Genomic DNA, 15,464 nt, shown 5'->3' with positions numbered 1-15,464 from the left:
CCGATGCCTGTATTTGGCCCTGCAGGCACCCAGTCTGTCTTCAGAAAGAAGAGACGAGATCCTAAATCAGAAAGTGGGAAGGTGGAACAGTGGATCAGGAAGCAGAAAGGGAGATAGGCTCTGCAGAGAGGCCAAGAGCCAAGCTCTCACGTCTGGTCCTGCACCCACCACCTTCGAGCTGAGCCATCTCAAGTTCAGCGCACCCCCACTTGGGGTCTCAGTGTACTGATGTGCAAATAAGGATGCTGAAGCCCATGACCTCTCACTGTCCATCGTCACGTCCTTCAGGACATGCCAGGCTACCCAGGCCAGTCTGGCCAGGATTTGAATGAAGCCTACAAAATCTGAACACTTCCAACAAAGATCAGCCCAAGCAGTGAGAAATCCCAAACACAGCCAAAGAGGCCAGGGATGACCCACCAGAGGAAGAGAAGGCGCAGGGAAAAGGAGCCGCCTTCCAAAGTCTGAGGGGGCTCTCGGAGAAAGCAGAAACATTAGCCTTGTTTAGGAGATGAGGGACCAAACAGTGGCAGTTACAGAGATTCCAGATGAAAATAATAGCTTTAAACAACCAGAGCTGTAAGCAGTAGAATAAGCATCTTTTACAAGGTAATGAGCTCCCTGTCATTGGAGGTAACCAAGCTCAGGCCAGGAGACTAGTCTTAGGGGCCCAAAGGATTCACAGAGGGGCTAATTTAACTTTTTTATTTCAAGCCCTAAGATTCAAAGACTCCAGAGATCAGGGGGTCTTTCCTGAAGGCTTCTCTCTCCCTTTTCCAATGCTTCTAAGAAAAGGTGCTGAGGATTAAGCTCTGGACTCAGCCTTCCAGAGAGCGAAGGCCAAGAGGGTCTGGAAAAAGCATAGAACGTCCACTTCCTTTCTCTCCTTTCCCATCACCAGGACCTCAGTCCCCAGCCAGCCCCAGCAATACCTGCCACCCAGCCCACATCCCAACATAGCCTCACCCAGGACCCCCTAAGGGGGGGAGCAGCTGGTTCCTCCCAGCGCAAACCAGGGGGCCAGTGACATCTCCTTCTGACACCCCTGTCCCCACTCCCAGCTCCCAGCCCCAGAGGAACCAGCAGGAGAAAGGCAATAAGGAGCAAGCAGCCCCCAACTCCAGACACCCCCTGAGTCCTTCCTGGGAACCTGTCCATCAGCTTCTCCAAGGGGATGCAGGGGTCCTAACACACCCAAAGGTCCACAGTGTGTGGACAGGAGCACAAAGGATGCACAGCCTGGGGAGTCAGAGCCTCTCCCCAAAGCCCATGGGAGCTTGGCCAAATCCAGCTCCCATGAGCCAAGCAGAGCCCTCTGGCCTCCTCCCCGTGGAACCTTGGTCTCCGCATCCAGACCAGGTCAGCAGGCCTCTGAAGAAGCTCAAGGGCATGACCAGGGCCCCAGGGATCCACAAGAACTTTCAGGGAGCTGAATGGGGCAAGGAGGCCCCCCAGGGAGAGTTGGACCTGAGCTGGCAGGCCACAGGCTGCCCCACCTGGATTTTGCTCCCCTGTATCCCTGCCCTTGCTCCCCAAGGGAAGCCTGTCCTACAGGCTCAACCAGCACCATTCATCTCACTAGACACATGGAAAACACCCCGATGGACCCCAGGAACAAGCAGAGCCTCTCCTGCCCACCATCCCGCACCCATGTCAGAAGAGCCCCAAGGCCCAGTACCTACTGGCCAGAGCTGCCAGCCAGCTTCCTGCTGCCCATCCCCAGATACACCAGACCTGCTTGAGACCCAGGGAGCTGCGTGTCCATCAGGAAATGAGAACAGGAACTCACCAGGGCTTCCTGGGCATGGTGAGGACCGGCCAGGTGAAGGTCAGGAGCAAGGAGTCCCTGGGGTGTGCAGACCGTGCTGCCTGGCAAATGGCACCTCCAGGTGCTTCCCCAGTGCCTGGCAATGAAATCAGGCCACAGCCCAAATACCAGCAAAGCACCCGCCCGCCTTGCTTCTCCCTGTAGCCACTCACACCCCACGACTCCGGATCCCAAAACAGACATGTTCGTGGTTACCATAGGAACTCGCTAAAGCCAAAAAAGGCACCACACAATCACCCACATGGGCCCTCAAAGCTCATGTCCACCTGCACGGGCAAGCATGCACACACGCCCACACACACCTACACACGCCAGCACTGTTCTCAGGCTTGGGGACCAGCCTAAAGAAATCAATGAACCAGGGCTGATACGTGGGACAGAAAGAGGGACGTTGCCCTTGGCTCCATCGGGAACGTGTCTGGAAGTGGGTTCCCTGAACACCAGGTATGGCCAGCTGCCGGTTACAAGAGCAGCAGCAACAGCTTGTGCTCACCTGGCACTCACCTGCCACACACCTGGAGCTGGGGGAAGGGGCCAGAGCACAGGACCACCACCCACTCTGCATGCAAGGCCAGGGAGAGGGAGCTGCCCAGCCTGCTTCCCCGGCTGCAGACCAGCTCCAGGACCCCTCAAGATGCTGCTTCTCTCCTCTGTGCCCTTCTAGGGGGACAGGGTAGGTATAAAAGCTGAGGCCCAAGCCGGCCATATGGGAGAGGGGAGGGAGGAGGGAGCAGAAGTCAGAGCCTTACTCTCTCTCTCTCTAGCCTGTGCTGCCCAAACCCCCTATCTCTGGACATAGGACCAATATCCACTCAAGGGCTCACCCAGAAACTTGAGTCTTCACCTTGACCCCTCCCTGGCCTTCACCTGCCACATCATACCAGCTCCAAGCTAGGGAATCCACCTCCTGGAGAGCTCTCCAATCCGTCTATGCTCCCCAGCCCCACTGTTCGGGCCTCCAACAGCTCCAATGAGTCAGCAGATAGCAGCCGGAGGGACCTGCAGACTCAAATCTGGCCACACTACTCCCCTGCCTTAGAGCCTTTCCGTGGCTCCCTGTCACCCAGAGAGGGAAGCCCAGCCCTCCACACAGCCCTCCCACACTCCTGGACGTGGCCCAGCCTGACCCCACATTCCCACCTGGTGATCTGGCTTCTGTAATAACCACACCCAGGTCCCCCCAGCCCACTCCATCCACACCTCGCTGCCTTGCGCCACTGCTGCCTGCAATCCAGGCGGACCTCGCCCCCCCTTGGAGATGGCCGAGGCACCACCACGTCTCCAGAAAGCCTTCCTCCATCCCCTCTGAGGACACCTCTGTTAGCACTTGTCATAGTCCATTGCAACTGGAACATCTGCCCATCTCCCTACGGGACTGCACACTTTCATGAGCAGAGATTGTGTCTTTTTTTTTTTTTTCCTGTCTTTGCCATTTTCTAGGGCCGCTCCCGCGGCATATGGAGGTTCCCAGGCTAGGGGTCGAATCGGAGCTGTAGCCGCCGGCCTACACCAGAGCCACAGCAACGCGGATCCGAGCCGTGTCTGTGACCTAAACCACAGCTCATGGCAACGCCAGATCCCTGACCCACTCAGCAAGGCCAGGGATCGAAGCCACAACCTCATGGTTCCTAGTCGGATTCATTAACCACTGAGCCACAACGGGAACACCAAGATTGTATCTTTTTCATCTTTGCTTTCCCACCAACCCAGGGCCTAGCACTGGACTTGGAATATGGATGCCCAGTAAATGGAAGCTGAATGCATACAACCTTCTCACCCACCAAAACAGCAAGCTCCCCCTGTCCTTATCAACCTCAGCCAACTCAGATGCCTTAGGTGTGCGGGGAAAAAAGCTGACTGAGTTGTGGCAGCCCCAGATGGTTCTAGCAAATCTTTGTGGTGCCCCAAGGATTCCTGTAACACACAGTAAACAAAGACCCAGTGGTCAAAGATGGGGAAATGAACTGATAATTCATCAGTGGCCGCCAACTGATGTGTTAAAAAAAGCTATTACAGGGTTCCCATCATAGCTCAGCAGTAACGAACCCGACTCATATCCATGAAGACGTGGGTTCAATCCCTGGCCTCGCTCAGTGGGTTAAGGATCTGACATTGCTGTGAGCTGTGGGGTAGGTCACAGAAGTGGCTCAGATCCCGAGTTGCTGTGCCTGTGTCTTAGGCCGGCGGCTACAGCTCTGATTTGACTCCCTAGCCTAGGAACCTCCATATGCTGCAGGTGCAGCCCTAAAAACCAAAATAAATAAATAAATACATAATACATATAAATATATAAATGCATAATACAAATAAGTAAATAAAAGGATGGATTCTTTTCCCTACAGGGTAGTGGGTTCTAGACTCACCCGGTCATCAGGACTGTACATGATGCTGTGGCCCCAGCAGTGGAGACAGGCTGCACCAAACCACCCCAGGTGTGTGTCTGTGCACAGCAGTCATCTCAGACGGTTGGAGCATGGCTCACCAGCCCGTGCGGCAGACACATACACACACTCCTCTTTCTTTAGCAGAGAAGCAGGGGTCTCTGAGAGGGAGGGCAAGGGGCCGCCAAAAAAAGAGCGGAGAAAGAATCTGAGGATCCTCCCCTCTGGATGTGCTTCAAGGACCTGCATGAGCAAACACCTGGCCCTGCCAACCTGGCGTCGCCTCTGCAGGCGTCCAGCTGACTACGGTTCAACTACTGCAGACACAGACTTATCCCACATTCATTCATTCATTCATGCATTCGCTTATTCAACAGCAAGCACCTATGATGATCAAGGTCCTGAGAGACACAGGAAAAGACAAAATGCACAAGGGCAAACTCCCAGAACATCAAAGCTGGAAGAAAACAGGCTGGACACCAGCCCAACCCTCCCATTTAAGGACAGGGAAACAGGCTCGGAGAGGTTAACGATTTGCCCATTGGTTAGTGTGGGACTATAACCTGCACCTCCCAACACTTTCTCCTGCATGTGCTGCCACCGCCACCCCTCTCTGGTGTTCCTGTGTGGCTTCAGGCCCCCTGCATCCCTTGCCTCTCAGGGTCATCCTTCACAGACCTCTCTCAACCTGGGCCTCCCCCAGGGTTATGGAGGCAGAGGAGCATTCTGGGGCCAAAGCACCAGACTCTCCATTTGCATCAGGATTCACATCCCACCTGGATGGCCTCCTCACTGACGACCTTGACAAAACGCCCTTCCCGAGCATCCCTCTCTTCTGTAAAATGCTGAGAAGGGTGGTAGCTGCTTCTCGAGATTGTTGTGAAATCTCAGAGTAAGTGTGTGATGACAACTGAGCACAGGACGTTCCCTGGTGGTGCCTCAGGTTAAGGATCCAGCGTGGTCGCTGCTGTGGCTCAGGGCGCTACCATGGCCCAGGTTCAATCTCTGCCCCGGGAATTTCTGCATGCCACAAGCGAGACCAAAAAAAAAGAAAAAGGATCCGAGCCATGTCTGTGACCTACACCACAGCTCAGGGCAACGCCAGATCTGTAACCCACTGAGTGAGGCCAGGGATCAAACCTGAAACCTCATGGTTCCTAGTCGGATTCGTTTCTGCTGCGCCACGATGGGAACTCCTGCATTCACTCCTTTATTCTCCCAACAACCTCTCCAGGGCTCGGAAACCAGTCATCTATTTTCTGGTTCTATTGATCTGCTTATTCTAGATGTTTCAGATAAATGGAATCATACAATATGTGGTTTTCCGTGTCTGACTTTCACTTATAATGTTTTCAAGGTTCATCTGCACTGTAGCATGAATCAGGACTTCATCCCTTTTTTAGGTGTAAATAATATTCCATTGTATGGTTTGCTGCATTGATTTATCCATTCATCTGTTGATGGACATTCGCATTATTTCCATTTGGGGCTATTATTAATAATGTACTATGAACATTCGCATGCCAGTTTCTGTATGGACACATGCTTACACTTCTCTTGAATATATACTTATTATGATTGGAATTACTGGTCATATGGTAACTCTATGTTTAGCCTTTTAAGAAACTGCCAAATTGGGAGTTCCCATTGTGGCTCAGTGGAAACGAATCCGACTAAGAACCATGAGGTTGCAGGTTCGATCCCTGGCCTCGCTCAGTGGGTTAGGGATCCAGCGTTGCTGTGAGCTGTGGTGTAGGTCGCAGACTCGGCTCGGATCCCGTGTTGCTATGGCTCTGGCGTAGGCCGGCGGCTACAGCTCCAGTTGGCCCCCTAGCCTGGGAACCTCACATGCTGAAGAAACTGTCAAATTGTTTTCCAAAGCAGCTGCACCATATTACATTCCACCAGCAGTGTGTAAGGCTTCCAATTTCACTACATCCTCATCACCACTTGTGATTATCTGTTTTTTGCTTTGTTTTGTTTTGCTTTGCTTTTTAGAGCCGCCCTTGCAGCATATGGAAGTTCCCAGGCTAGGGGTCGAATCAGAGCGACAGCTGCCGACCTACACCACAGCTCACAGCAACGCCGGATCCTTAACCCACTGAGCATAGCCAGGGATTGAAGCCACAACCTCATGGTTCCTATTCAGACTTGTTTCTGCTGTGCCTCAACGGGAACTCCCTTATTGGCCATTTATATATCTTCTTTGGAAAAAATGTCTATTCAGATCCTTTACTCATTTTTTTTTCTTTTTATGGCCACACCTGTGGCATATGGAAGTTCCTGGGGCTAGAGCTCGAATCGGAGCTGCAGCTGCAAGCCTACACACCGGCCACAGCAATGTGGGATCCAAGACACATCTATGACCTACACCACTGCTTACAGCAATCCCAGATCCTTAACCCACTGAGAGAGGCCAGGGATCAAACCCACATCCTCATGGACACCATGTCGGGATCTTAACCCACAGAGCCACAACAGGAACTCCCCTCTGCTCATTTTTTAAATCGTGTTTTTCACCCTCTGACATCAACATCATGAATATTTTCTCAGGTCAGTCTCCCAAAGCACTAGAAATTAGAGCAAAAATAAACCCATGGGACCTCATCAAACTGAAAAGCTTTTGCACAGCAAAGGAAACCCAAAAGAAAACAAAAAGACAACTTACAGAATGGGAGAAAAGAGTTTCAAATGATGCAACTGACAAGGGCTTAATCTCTAGAATATATAAGCAACTTATACAACTCAACAGCAAAAAAAACCAATCAATCAATGGAAAAATGGGCAAAAGACCTGAATAGACATTTCTCCAAAGAAGATATACAGATGGCCAACAAACACATGAAAAAATGCTCAACATCGCTGATTATAAGAGAAATGCGAATCAAAACTACCATGAGATACCACCTCACACCAGTCAGAATGGCCATCATTAATAAATCCACAAATAACAAGTGCTGGAGGGGCTGTGGAGAAAAGGAACCCTCCTGCACTGTGGTGGGAATGTAAACTGGTACAGCCACTATGGAGAACAGTTTGGAGATACCTTAGAAATCTATACATAGAACTTCCATATGACCCCGCAATCCCACTCTTGGGCATCTATCCGGACAAAACTCTACTTAAGAGAGACACATGCACCCGCATGTTCATTGCAGCACTATTCACAATAGCCAGGACATGGAAACAACCCAAATGTCCATCGACAGATGATTGGATTCAGAAGATGTGGTATATATACACAATGGAATACTACTCAGCCATAAAAAAGGATGACATAATGCCATTTGCAGCAACATGGATGGAACTAGAGATTCTCATCCTGAGTGAAATGAGCCAGAAAGACAAAGGCAAATACCATATGATATCACTTATAACTGGAATCTAATATCCAGCACAAATGAACATCTCCTCAGAAAAGAAAATCATGGACTTGGAGAAGAGACTTGTGGCTGCCTGATGGGAGGGGGAGGGAGTGGGAGGGATCGGGAGCTTGGGCTTCTCAGACACAACCTAGAATAGATTTACAAGGAGATCCTGCTGAATAGCATTGAGAACTATGTCTAGATACTCATGTTGCAACAGAAGAAAGGCTGGGGGAAAAATGTAATTGTAATGTATACATGCAAGGATAACCTGACCCCCTTGCTGTACAGTGGGAAAAAAAAAAAATCGTGTTTTTGTCTTCATATTAGTGAATTGATAGCATTCTTTACATATTTTAGATATGTGTCCCTCGTCAGATATGTGATTTGAGAATACTTTCTCCTCTTCTGTGGGTTTCCTTTTTACTTTCTTTCTGATGTCCTTTGTAACATAAGGGCTTTAAAATTTTTATTTTTGGCCACACCCAAGGCATGTGGAAGTTCCCAGGCCAGGGATCAAACCTGCATTACAGCACCAACAATGCTAAATTCTTAACTGCTGGGCCACCAAGGAATTCTAGCAGTTTTTAATTTTGATAAAGTTTAGGTTATCAATTTGTTGTTCTTGCTTATCCTGTCAATGTCATATCGAAGAAACCCCTGCCTTATTTGAGATCACAAAGATTTTCATCTCTGTTTTCTTCTAGGAGTTTTATAATTTTTGGCTCTTGCATTTAGGTCTTTGAGTGCACTTTGAGTTAATTTTTGTATATATGTGAGAAAGGGATTCAATTTCATTCTCTTGCATGTGGAAATCAATTGTTCAGCACCATTTGCTAAAACTCTATTTTTCTCCATTGACTCATCATGACACTCATTGAAAATCAATTGACCACAAACGACAGGGTTTATTTCTAGACTCCGAATTCTATTCCATTTATTTATTTATTATTTATTTATCTATTTATTGTATTTATTTATTTTTTGTCTTGTGTCTTTTTTTTTAGGGCCACACCCGTAGCACATGGAGGTTCCCAGGCTAGGGGTCCAATAGGAGCTACAGCTGCCGGCCTAGCCAGAGCCACAGCAACGCGGGATCCGAGCTGCATCTGCAACCTACACCACAGCTCACGGCAATGCTGGATCCTTAACCCACTGAGTGAGGCCAGGGATGGAACCTGTAACCTCATGGTTCCTAATCAGATTCGTTTCCGCTGTGCCACGCTGGGAACTCCTATTCTATTGATTTATAAGTCAGTCCTATGCTAGTACCAAGCTCTCCTGATAACCCTCCCTTGATAGCAAATTTTAAATCAAGAAGTATAGTCCTCCAACTTTATTCTTCAAGATTATCCTTTGAATTTCCATGAGAATTTTAAGATCAATTTATCAATTTTGGCAACGAAGCCTGCTGGGATTTTGATGGGGATGGGTTTCCAACTCCTGTTCGACCCTCCTGAGCTCATGCTTCACCTCCTCCCCTCGGGTTCCCTGATATCCCCCGGGATTTTTAACATAAATTTCATCTTCTGTTTCTTACAATCCAAAGACTTTTAACCAAGTACAAGCAAGAACATGGCCCTACGAGCCATCCCAAACAACCCTCTTAACACTACCTCCCCAAGGCCTGAGCCCTCAGACGGTCCCCTGGGGGCCCAGAGACCCCACTGGGGTCCTAATCTCAACACTGGCCTATGCCCCCAATGCTTCACTCCACCTTATAACTAATTTCCTTCTGGGTGACAGGTATCATCTTTATTGTTAAAGCAAAGAGGCCTTCAATAAACCCTTGTGCAATTGAACTAGATATCCAAAATAGCACCAAAAACCCCAACTCCTACCACTCTACACCCATTAGCAACTCAGCTTCATGTCTAGCATCTCATTCAACATGCAGACAGGAAGCTCTAGGAAGGCCAGACGTTGTTGTGTCCACTGGACAAAGGATACAGAAACTGAAGTCCAGAGAAGTGAAGTGTCTTGCCCAAAAGTGTCTTGCCCTAAATGCCAGGCTGCGCTGAAGCACACCCCATGCCAACCAGCACAGCCACGGGTGCACCCATTGTCCCACCCCATCTTTAAGAGCTGCTTTAGAAGCCACCTCCTACTGGAAGTCTTCCAAGACTGCTCCCACTGCATCCCTGGCATCAACTCCACAGAGAGACTAAAAGTTCTAAGGAGGCAGGGACAGTTTGCTGTCCGTCACTGCCCATCCTCACCCTTCTTAGCAAAACAAACCAGAGTGGGAAGCTTTCTTGTTTTGACCCCCTTCTGTGCCAACTCTCAAGCATGGCTGTGCTCGGTCCAGGGACCTGTACCCAGAAGATGCCTGGTCAGTGCTGACAACTAAATGGCACGATAGAGGGAGGCCATCCTGGAAAACCTTTCAGCTGAGAGGCAGGAGCAACAAGCAGGAAGGGCTGCCTCTGAAGGGGGACACTCAGTAGAGGAATTTTTCACGCACAAGCTAATTCCCATAAGGCAGGATAATATTTTGAGCTAGAGACCAATGCTGCGTTTCCCTCCTAGAACTGCCCCTCCTTTCCAAGTCCCTCAGTTGGAGAAGGTTGTTGGTCAGCGCCCACTGCCCAAGGGCGGGATGCAGATGCGAGCTGACATTCGTTAAGTCTCAAGGGGGAAAGAGGATCCCGATGCAGATGAAATAGTTTAACCAGAAACAGGAAGGGAAAAGGAATGGAGGTGGTGAGAGAAGAGCCATCGGAGGTTCTAGGACAGAAGGGCACCTGCTCAAGGCTCCCCAGACCGATGAGCAGACACATGGTAAACCGAGGCAGGCAATGCTCAGACCCTGAATCTGGTGCCAAAATTCTCAGAGAGCCCCAGGGCCAGGCTGATCAGGATGACAGGTGTCTGGTAACAGATGACTCAGTGGCCAACTGACCACACACACACACACACAGGTGCTTTGTCAGCTCCTAGAACTGTGGGGCACAATTTTCCAGGTAGATAGGAATCTTAGAAAGACAGCCTGATGGGACCGAGGCGCCATATAAAACTTAAAATGATGGGAAATACAACTATCTTTCTTACACCCCTGAGCTGGGACCTGAAAGTCGCACCGCTATACACACGTCATGCTGGTGCCTGCTGCTTCCTTCCCCACATCTGCCGCTCCCCGCACACTTCAGAAATCAAGAGCCGAGTCCAGCCTCCTTCAACCTTGAAGCCCCTGAACTGGGTACCTAGCAAATGCAACAGCCCACAACCCGGAGCTCCCCCAGCAGAGCTCCGTCAGCTGTTACCTGTGACCTTTACACAACAGGAAGTGGCTACTTACTTGACCTTCAGGCTCGCCAGCATGGTCTTGTCGATCCTGCCGAGAGAAAAGCAAGGGCTTCCATCAGTGCGGGGGGCTGAAGGCTCCCACCTAGCCCCTGCTGGGGACAGGTCCCGAAGCCAGCCCAGACCACCAGCCCCACAGGGTCCTGCCGGGGGGCGACACTTTTTCAGGAGGAAGTTCTCCTTCAGCCCACGAAGGGAGGACTGGGCGCTCTGGGAGGGCTGGAGCCACTCAGAACCCCATGAGACAGGTCCTGGTATTCTCCCTCTTTGGAGATTCGGACACAGGCTCAGGAGAAGAAAATCACTGGCCCAGTCTGGATCCTGATATCTGACTCCAGACCCAGGGATCTTAAGAACTTTGTATTTCTTTCCCTCTATTACCCACACTCCACAAGAGGACCCTGCAATGCAGCCTCACGGGCCACTGGCAGCTGGACAGCCAATGCATGGATACGTCCTGGGCTTCTGCTTTAGAAAGATGCCACCCCCTCCAGCACCAGGGACCTTTCTGCTCTGGGAGCTGCCGGTCCCTCCAAGGAGGAAGAAGCCACTCCTGGGACAGAAGCTAACAGCAGGCTCCAGGGTGCACGGGAGGTAGGCTCTATCAGGCACAGGAGCTCAGAGCAGGCAAGATCACGTTTGCAGCAGACCATCCTGGCAGCCAGCTCCTCCACCCCAGCCTGCACCCACCCTCGCTGCAAGACAAGGCAGTGCCGCTCGGCTTCTATTTTTACCCTCGGCATATGCCAGCCCTTATGGCTCATAAAACAGGCCCCTTGCTCTCCCCAGAGACAGAAAGGTAGGCGAGAGTCCCACCGTCTGTGTCTCCTCTTGTTTAGGGTCACAAACACCAGTGTCACCATCACCATCAATGTTGCCAAAATCACCACCACTTCCAGCATGTCTGAAATCCTGCAAAGCTCTTAGAGCCACCTCTGTCCAGCAGCTCAGCCCTGCCACAAGCTCCCCGCACACTCGACTACCAGGGCCAGCGAGGGGAGGGGAGCAGTGTTAGGGTCACACGACGACGAGGATGTGAAGCTCTCCCAACAATCACAAGTTAGCACCAAGCCCTTGAGCTGGGGGCCAGTGGGATCTTTTCACTCTGAGTGAACTCCCAGCATCCTCTGATCTCAGTTCCCAATAACAAAACAAGCCACACCCGAGGCTCCTGGTCCAGGTCCCTCCTCCCAGCTTCGTCCCCCCCCGTTCCCCAACCGTGCCTCCCAGGGAATGGGGGGGGCCCTTCCTTGGGGTTTCCATGAGTTCCCTGGGGGTCTCAATGGCTCCAAACCCTCTCTGGAATGCAAACCCTTCTCCTTCCCCATTCAACCCACCATATGGGAGGAAGGTGGACCCCCAAGGCAGGCCCCTGCATTCTGCTGTGACACCTGTATCCCGGAGCACCCCAACTGGAACCCCTAACCATAAGCCCTTACATTTTCTATTTTCTCAGGTAATCTTTTTTTTTTTTTCTTTTGTCTTTTTGCCTTTTCTAGGGCCGCTCACATGGCATGTGGAGGTTCCCAGGCTAGGGGTTTAATCAGAGCTGTAGCCACCGGCCTACACCAGAGCCACAGCAACACGGGATCCGAGCCACGTCTGTGACCTACACCACAGCTCACAGCAACACCGGATCCTTAACCCACTGAGCGAGGCCAGGGATTGAACCTGCAACCTCATGGTTCCTTGTCGGATATGTTAACCACTGCACCATGAAAGGAACTCCTTTTTTTTTTTTCTTTTTTTTTTTTTTTTTTTTTAATTCTTACCACATTCCTATGTTGTGGTTAAGGCAGAAATTCCCACACACAGGGAAACTGAGGAAGTGTCCTGTCCAGGTTGCTCAAAGAGCAGAGGTGTAGCAGCACCTTAACCCAGGTTCACGGCGCAGCACCCGCTCCCCTGACCACCACACCACTGCCGACACTCTGGGTCATACTCTGGGTCACGGCAGCCCCAGTCCCGGCACCCACATCCACACCTATTCAGTCAACAGGGTTCCCACGCTGGGGTGTGGCCCCCAAGGGCGGGGTGTACAGCCTGGCAGGGCTGAGATGGAGGAGATAGGGCAGCGCTGTGACATTGGGCTTTTTCCCTTTCAGGAAACCAGGGTCCCCAGGCTCTCCCTGCCAGCTTCTCTCTCGTCCCGCCCCCACTCCACCCCATTCACCCGCATACCTTGTCCACCCTGAGGCTAGTGGACATCCACCCTGGCACCCAGTGGAGCTTTGAAAATATCACCCCTGGAGTTCCCCTCGTGGCGCAGTGGAAACGAATCCGACTAGGAACCGTGAGTGGGTTCGATCCCTGGCCTCGCTCAGTGGGTTATGGATCCCTGGCCTCGCTCAGTGGGTTATGGATCTGGCGTTGCTGTGAGCTGTGGCGTAGGTCGCAGACGCGGCTCGGATCTGACATTGCTGTGGCTATGGTGTAGGCCTGTGGCTACAACTCTGTTCGATCCCTAGCCTGGGAACCTCCGGATGCCGCAGGTGTGGCCCTTAAAAAAAAAAAAAGAAAGAAAATACCACCTCCAAGATTCTTTTCACTGTCTGGAGTGGACCAGGCTCCAGGAACCTGTAATTTAGCCTTCAATCAACTGCAATATCCCCTCCTGGCTGACAGCCAAACCCACGTGATACCCACCTCAACCCTCCAGCACCCATCAGGAAGCCCTGCCAGGCCTTCCACTCAATGTGCCCCCAACCAAAGGCCTGTCATGGGGAAAACACCTCACTTCATCATTCCACAGGCATCTACTGAACACACACAAGGAGCCAAGCACAAGCCCTCTGCCTGCTCTATGCCTTCCAGAGAAAGCTGCACCTCGGAGGACAGCAACTCACCGCCTGAAGGCTGCCCTGCAAGAAGCCCAGGCCAGTCTCACATGCCCATCCCTGACCTGGAAGAAGGCTGGACCCCACCCTCAGGACAGCGGCCCCTTGACCGGGGCATTGGGGAGGGCCCCCGAGCAGGCACTGGGCTGGCATCATCTCATCTTCACTTGCTCCATCTGCCAGACATGGAGCACCCATAACCCCTTCCTGCCCAAGGAAGGTTGGCAAAGTGCTTTCAAAGAAGGGGAAAGAGATCAAAAATCTGCGCACGCGTGGGAGCAGGTCACACGCCAGAGGCCCGAGCACTTGTCTTGCAGCCCCTGTGCTCCCTCCCTATTTCCCTCACCTCTTATACCCCCTCGCTGGCCTCCCAGCTTCCACACCAGGTCGGCCCAGGCCACCCTCCCCCCAGCCATAGGAACCTCTCCTTTGACCATGGCCCAGGCCCAGAGGCTGAAAGGAAACCGATAATGAAAACCACTAGATCCCGCTCCCCAGCTGAGGAGGAGCTGCAAGCAGCTGGTCACCAAAGACAAGCCTTTGACCTCAGTTCCCCCCCCCCATCCCAGGCCCCACGAGGAGTCAAGGGCCCCTCCTTGCCCCAGACAGGAGCGTAGTGGCAAAAAGTGGCCCGGAAGGTCAGACAAGAAGCTGGAGCACAGACCCAGCAGCGCAGGCTCCGGAAGAGCCGGGATTGGCCGTAGAGGGAGGCGGGGAGGAACCGATGGAGACTGGTCTGTCCCCTCCTCTCACAGCTCACGCCTGCGGAGAAGGGGCCATTCAAAGGCCCAGCAGGCCCCAGACTCTCCCTGCCACGACGTGAGAGGAGCAAAACTCACACGCGCCAACAAGAGCACACACAGGTACCGAAGCCCCGAGGGGCAGACCAGCACCTGCTCAGAAACGCAGGGCACAAACGTGGTCACCCACATAGGCATACCCACCCAGCCAGGCACACAACTCACACCTGGTTGCACAGACGTGCACGCCTACACAGACAGCCTCAGACACCCACACGTTCACAATCATCCCAGATGCACATACACATACACAGCAACACAGGACGCGCAAGTCGCACTCATACTGGCTCCGGCTCTGACCTCTGGGTTCCCTAGAAGACTGTACCCAGGGGACAGTGAGGAAAGCTTGGTGTCGGATGCCCCTCAGGATCCCCCACCTCCATCCCGCTCAGGCGTCTGAAAGGTCCCTCCCGGCCCCTAACCAGGTCTCAGGCACAACCTCCGAGCCCCCTGCACCGGCGGCCACAGGCTCCGCCAGGCTTCACAGCCAGGCTCGCTCCCACCCCTGCACCGGCTCCCATCTGTCACCCACCATCCGAAGCCCCCAAAGGAGACGCTGCGCTTCCTGCCAAACATGGTTGTGGCCTCAGGACCCGCGTCTAGAGATTTCCCCCGGGGCTGTTGGCACGACGGCTGCAGCCTTGGTGGAGCGGGGTTGATGGCCACAGGCGTAGGGCGGGGCGCCTAGCATGGCACCTCCCCCTTTGCCTGCCCCCCAACCGGGCTTCCTGTGGGTGAGGCTGCGGGGTGGGAGGTGTGTCCTGTCCCTCAGGACGCACCAAGACAGGCAGGGGCGGTCGCAGAGGGCAGCTTCCCCACACCCAGAGGAACCCACAGCTCCGGAAGGGGCTCGGCCAGCAGATTGCACCACAGCCCAAGGTGGCACCTCTGCCCCACACAGCCTGGGCTTTCCGGAACTCAAGGAGGCCGGAGGATTCCCACGATTGTGC

General features: G+C 52.5%; 1 protein-coding gene across 19 annotated transcripts in view; it reads right to left on the bottom strand.

Annotated features, from left to right (window-relative positions):
* Positions 1–15,464, bottom strand: part of RAP1GAP2 (RAP1 GTPase activating protein 2) — a 211,284-nt gene that overhangs the window by 165,977 nt on the left and 29,843 nt on the right. For 6 of the 19 annotated variants that reach the window (XM_021067635.1, XM_021067652.1, XM_021067642.1 and 3 more), the window contains one exon: positions 10,873–10,908. In XM_021067635.1, the coding sequence (XP_020923294.1) occupies positions 10,873–10,908 (36 nt within the window). Of the gene's footprint in view, positions 1–1,789; positions 2,690–2,709; positions 3,263–10,872; positions 10,909–11,262; positions 11,282–11,381; positions 11,546–15,046; positions 15,201–15,464 lie in introns of those variants that run through there. The other 13 variants (XR_002337315.1, XM_021067629.1, XM_021067631.1 and 10 more) reach the window with 7 other exon arrangements.

This window comes from Sus scrofa, chromosome 12, assembly GCF_000003025.6.
Source record: "Sus scrofa isolate TJ Tabasco breed Duroc chromosome 12, Sscrofa11.1, whole genome shotgun sequence".
NCBI classification, from domain to species: Eukaryota; Metazoa; Chordata; class Mammalia; order Artiodactyla; family Suidae; genus Sus; species Sus scrofa.
This window is presented reverse-complemented; position numbering and strand designations above follow the sequence as displayed.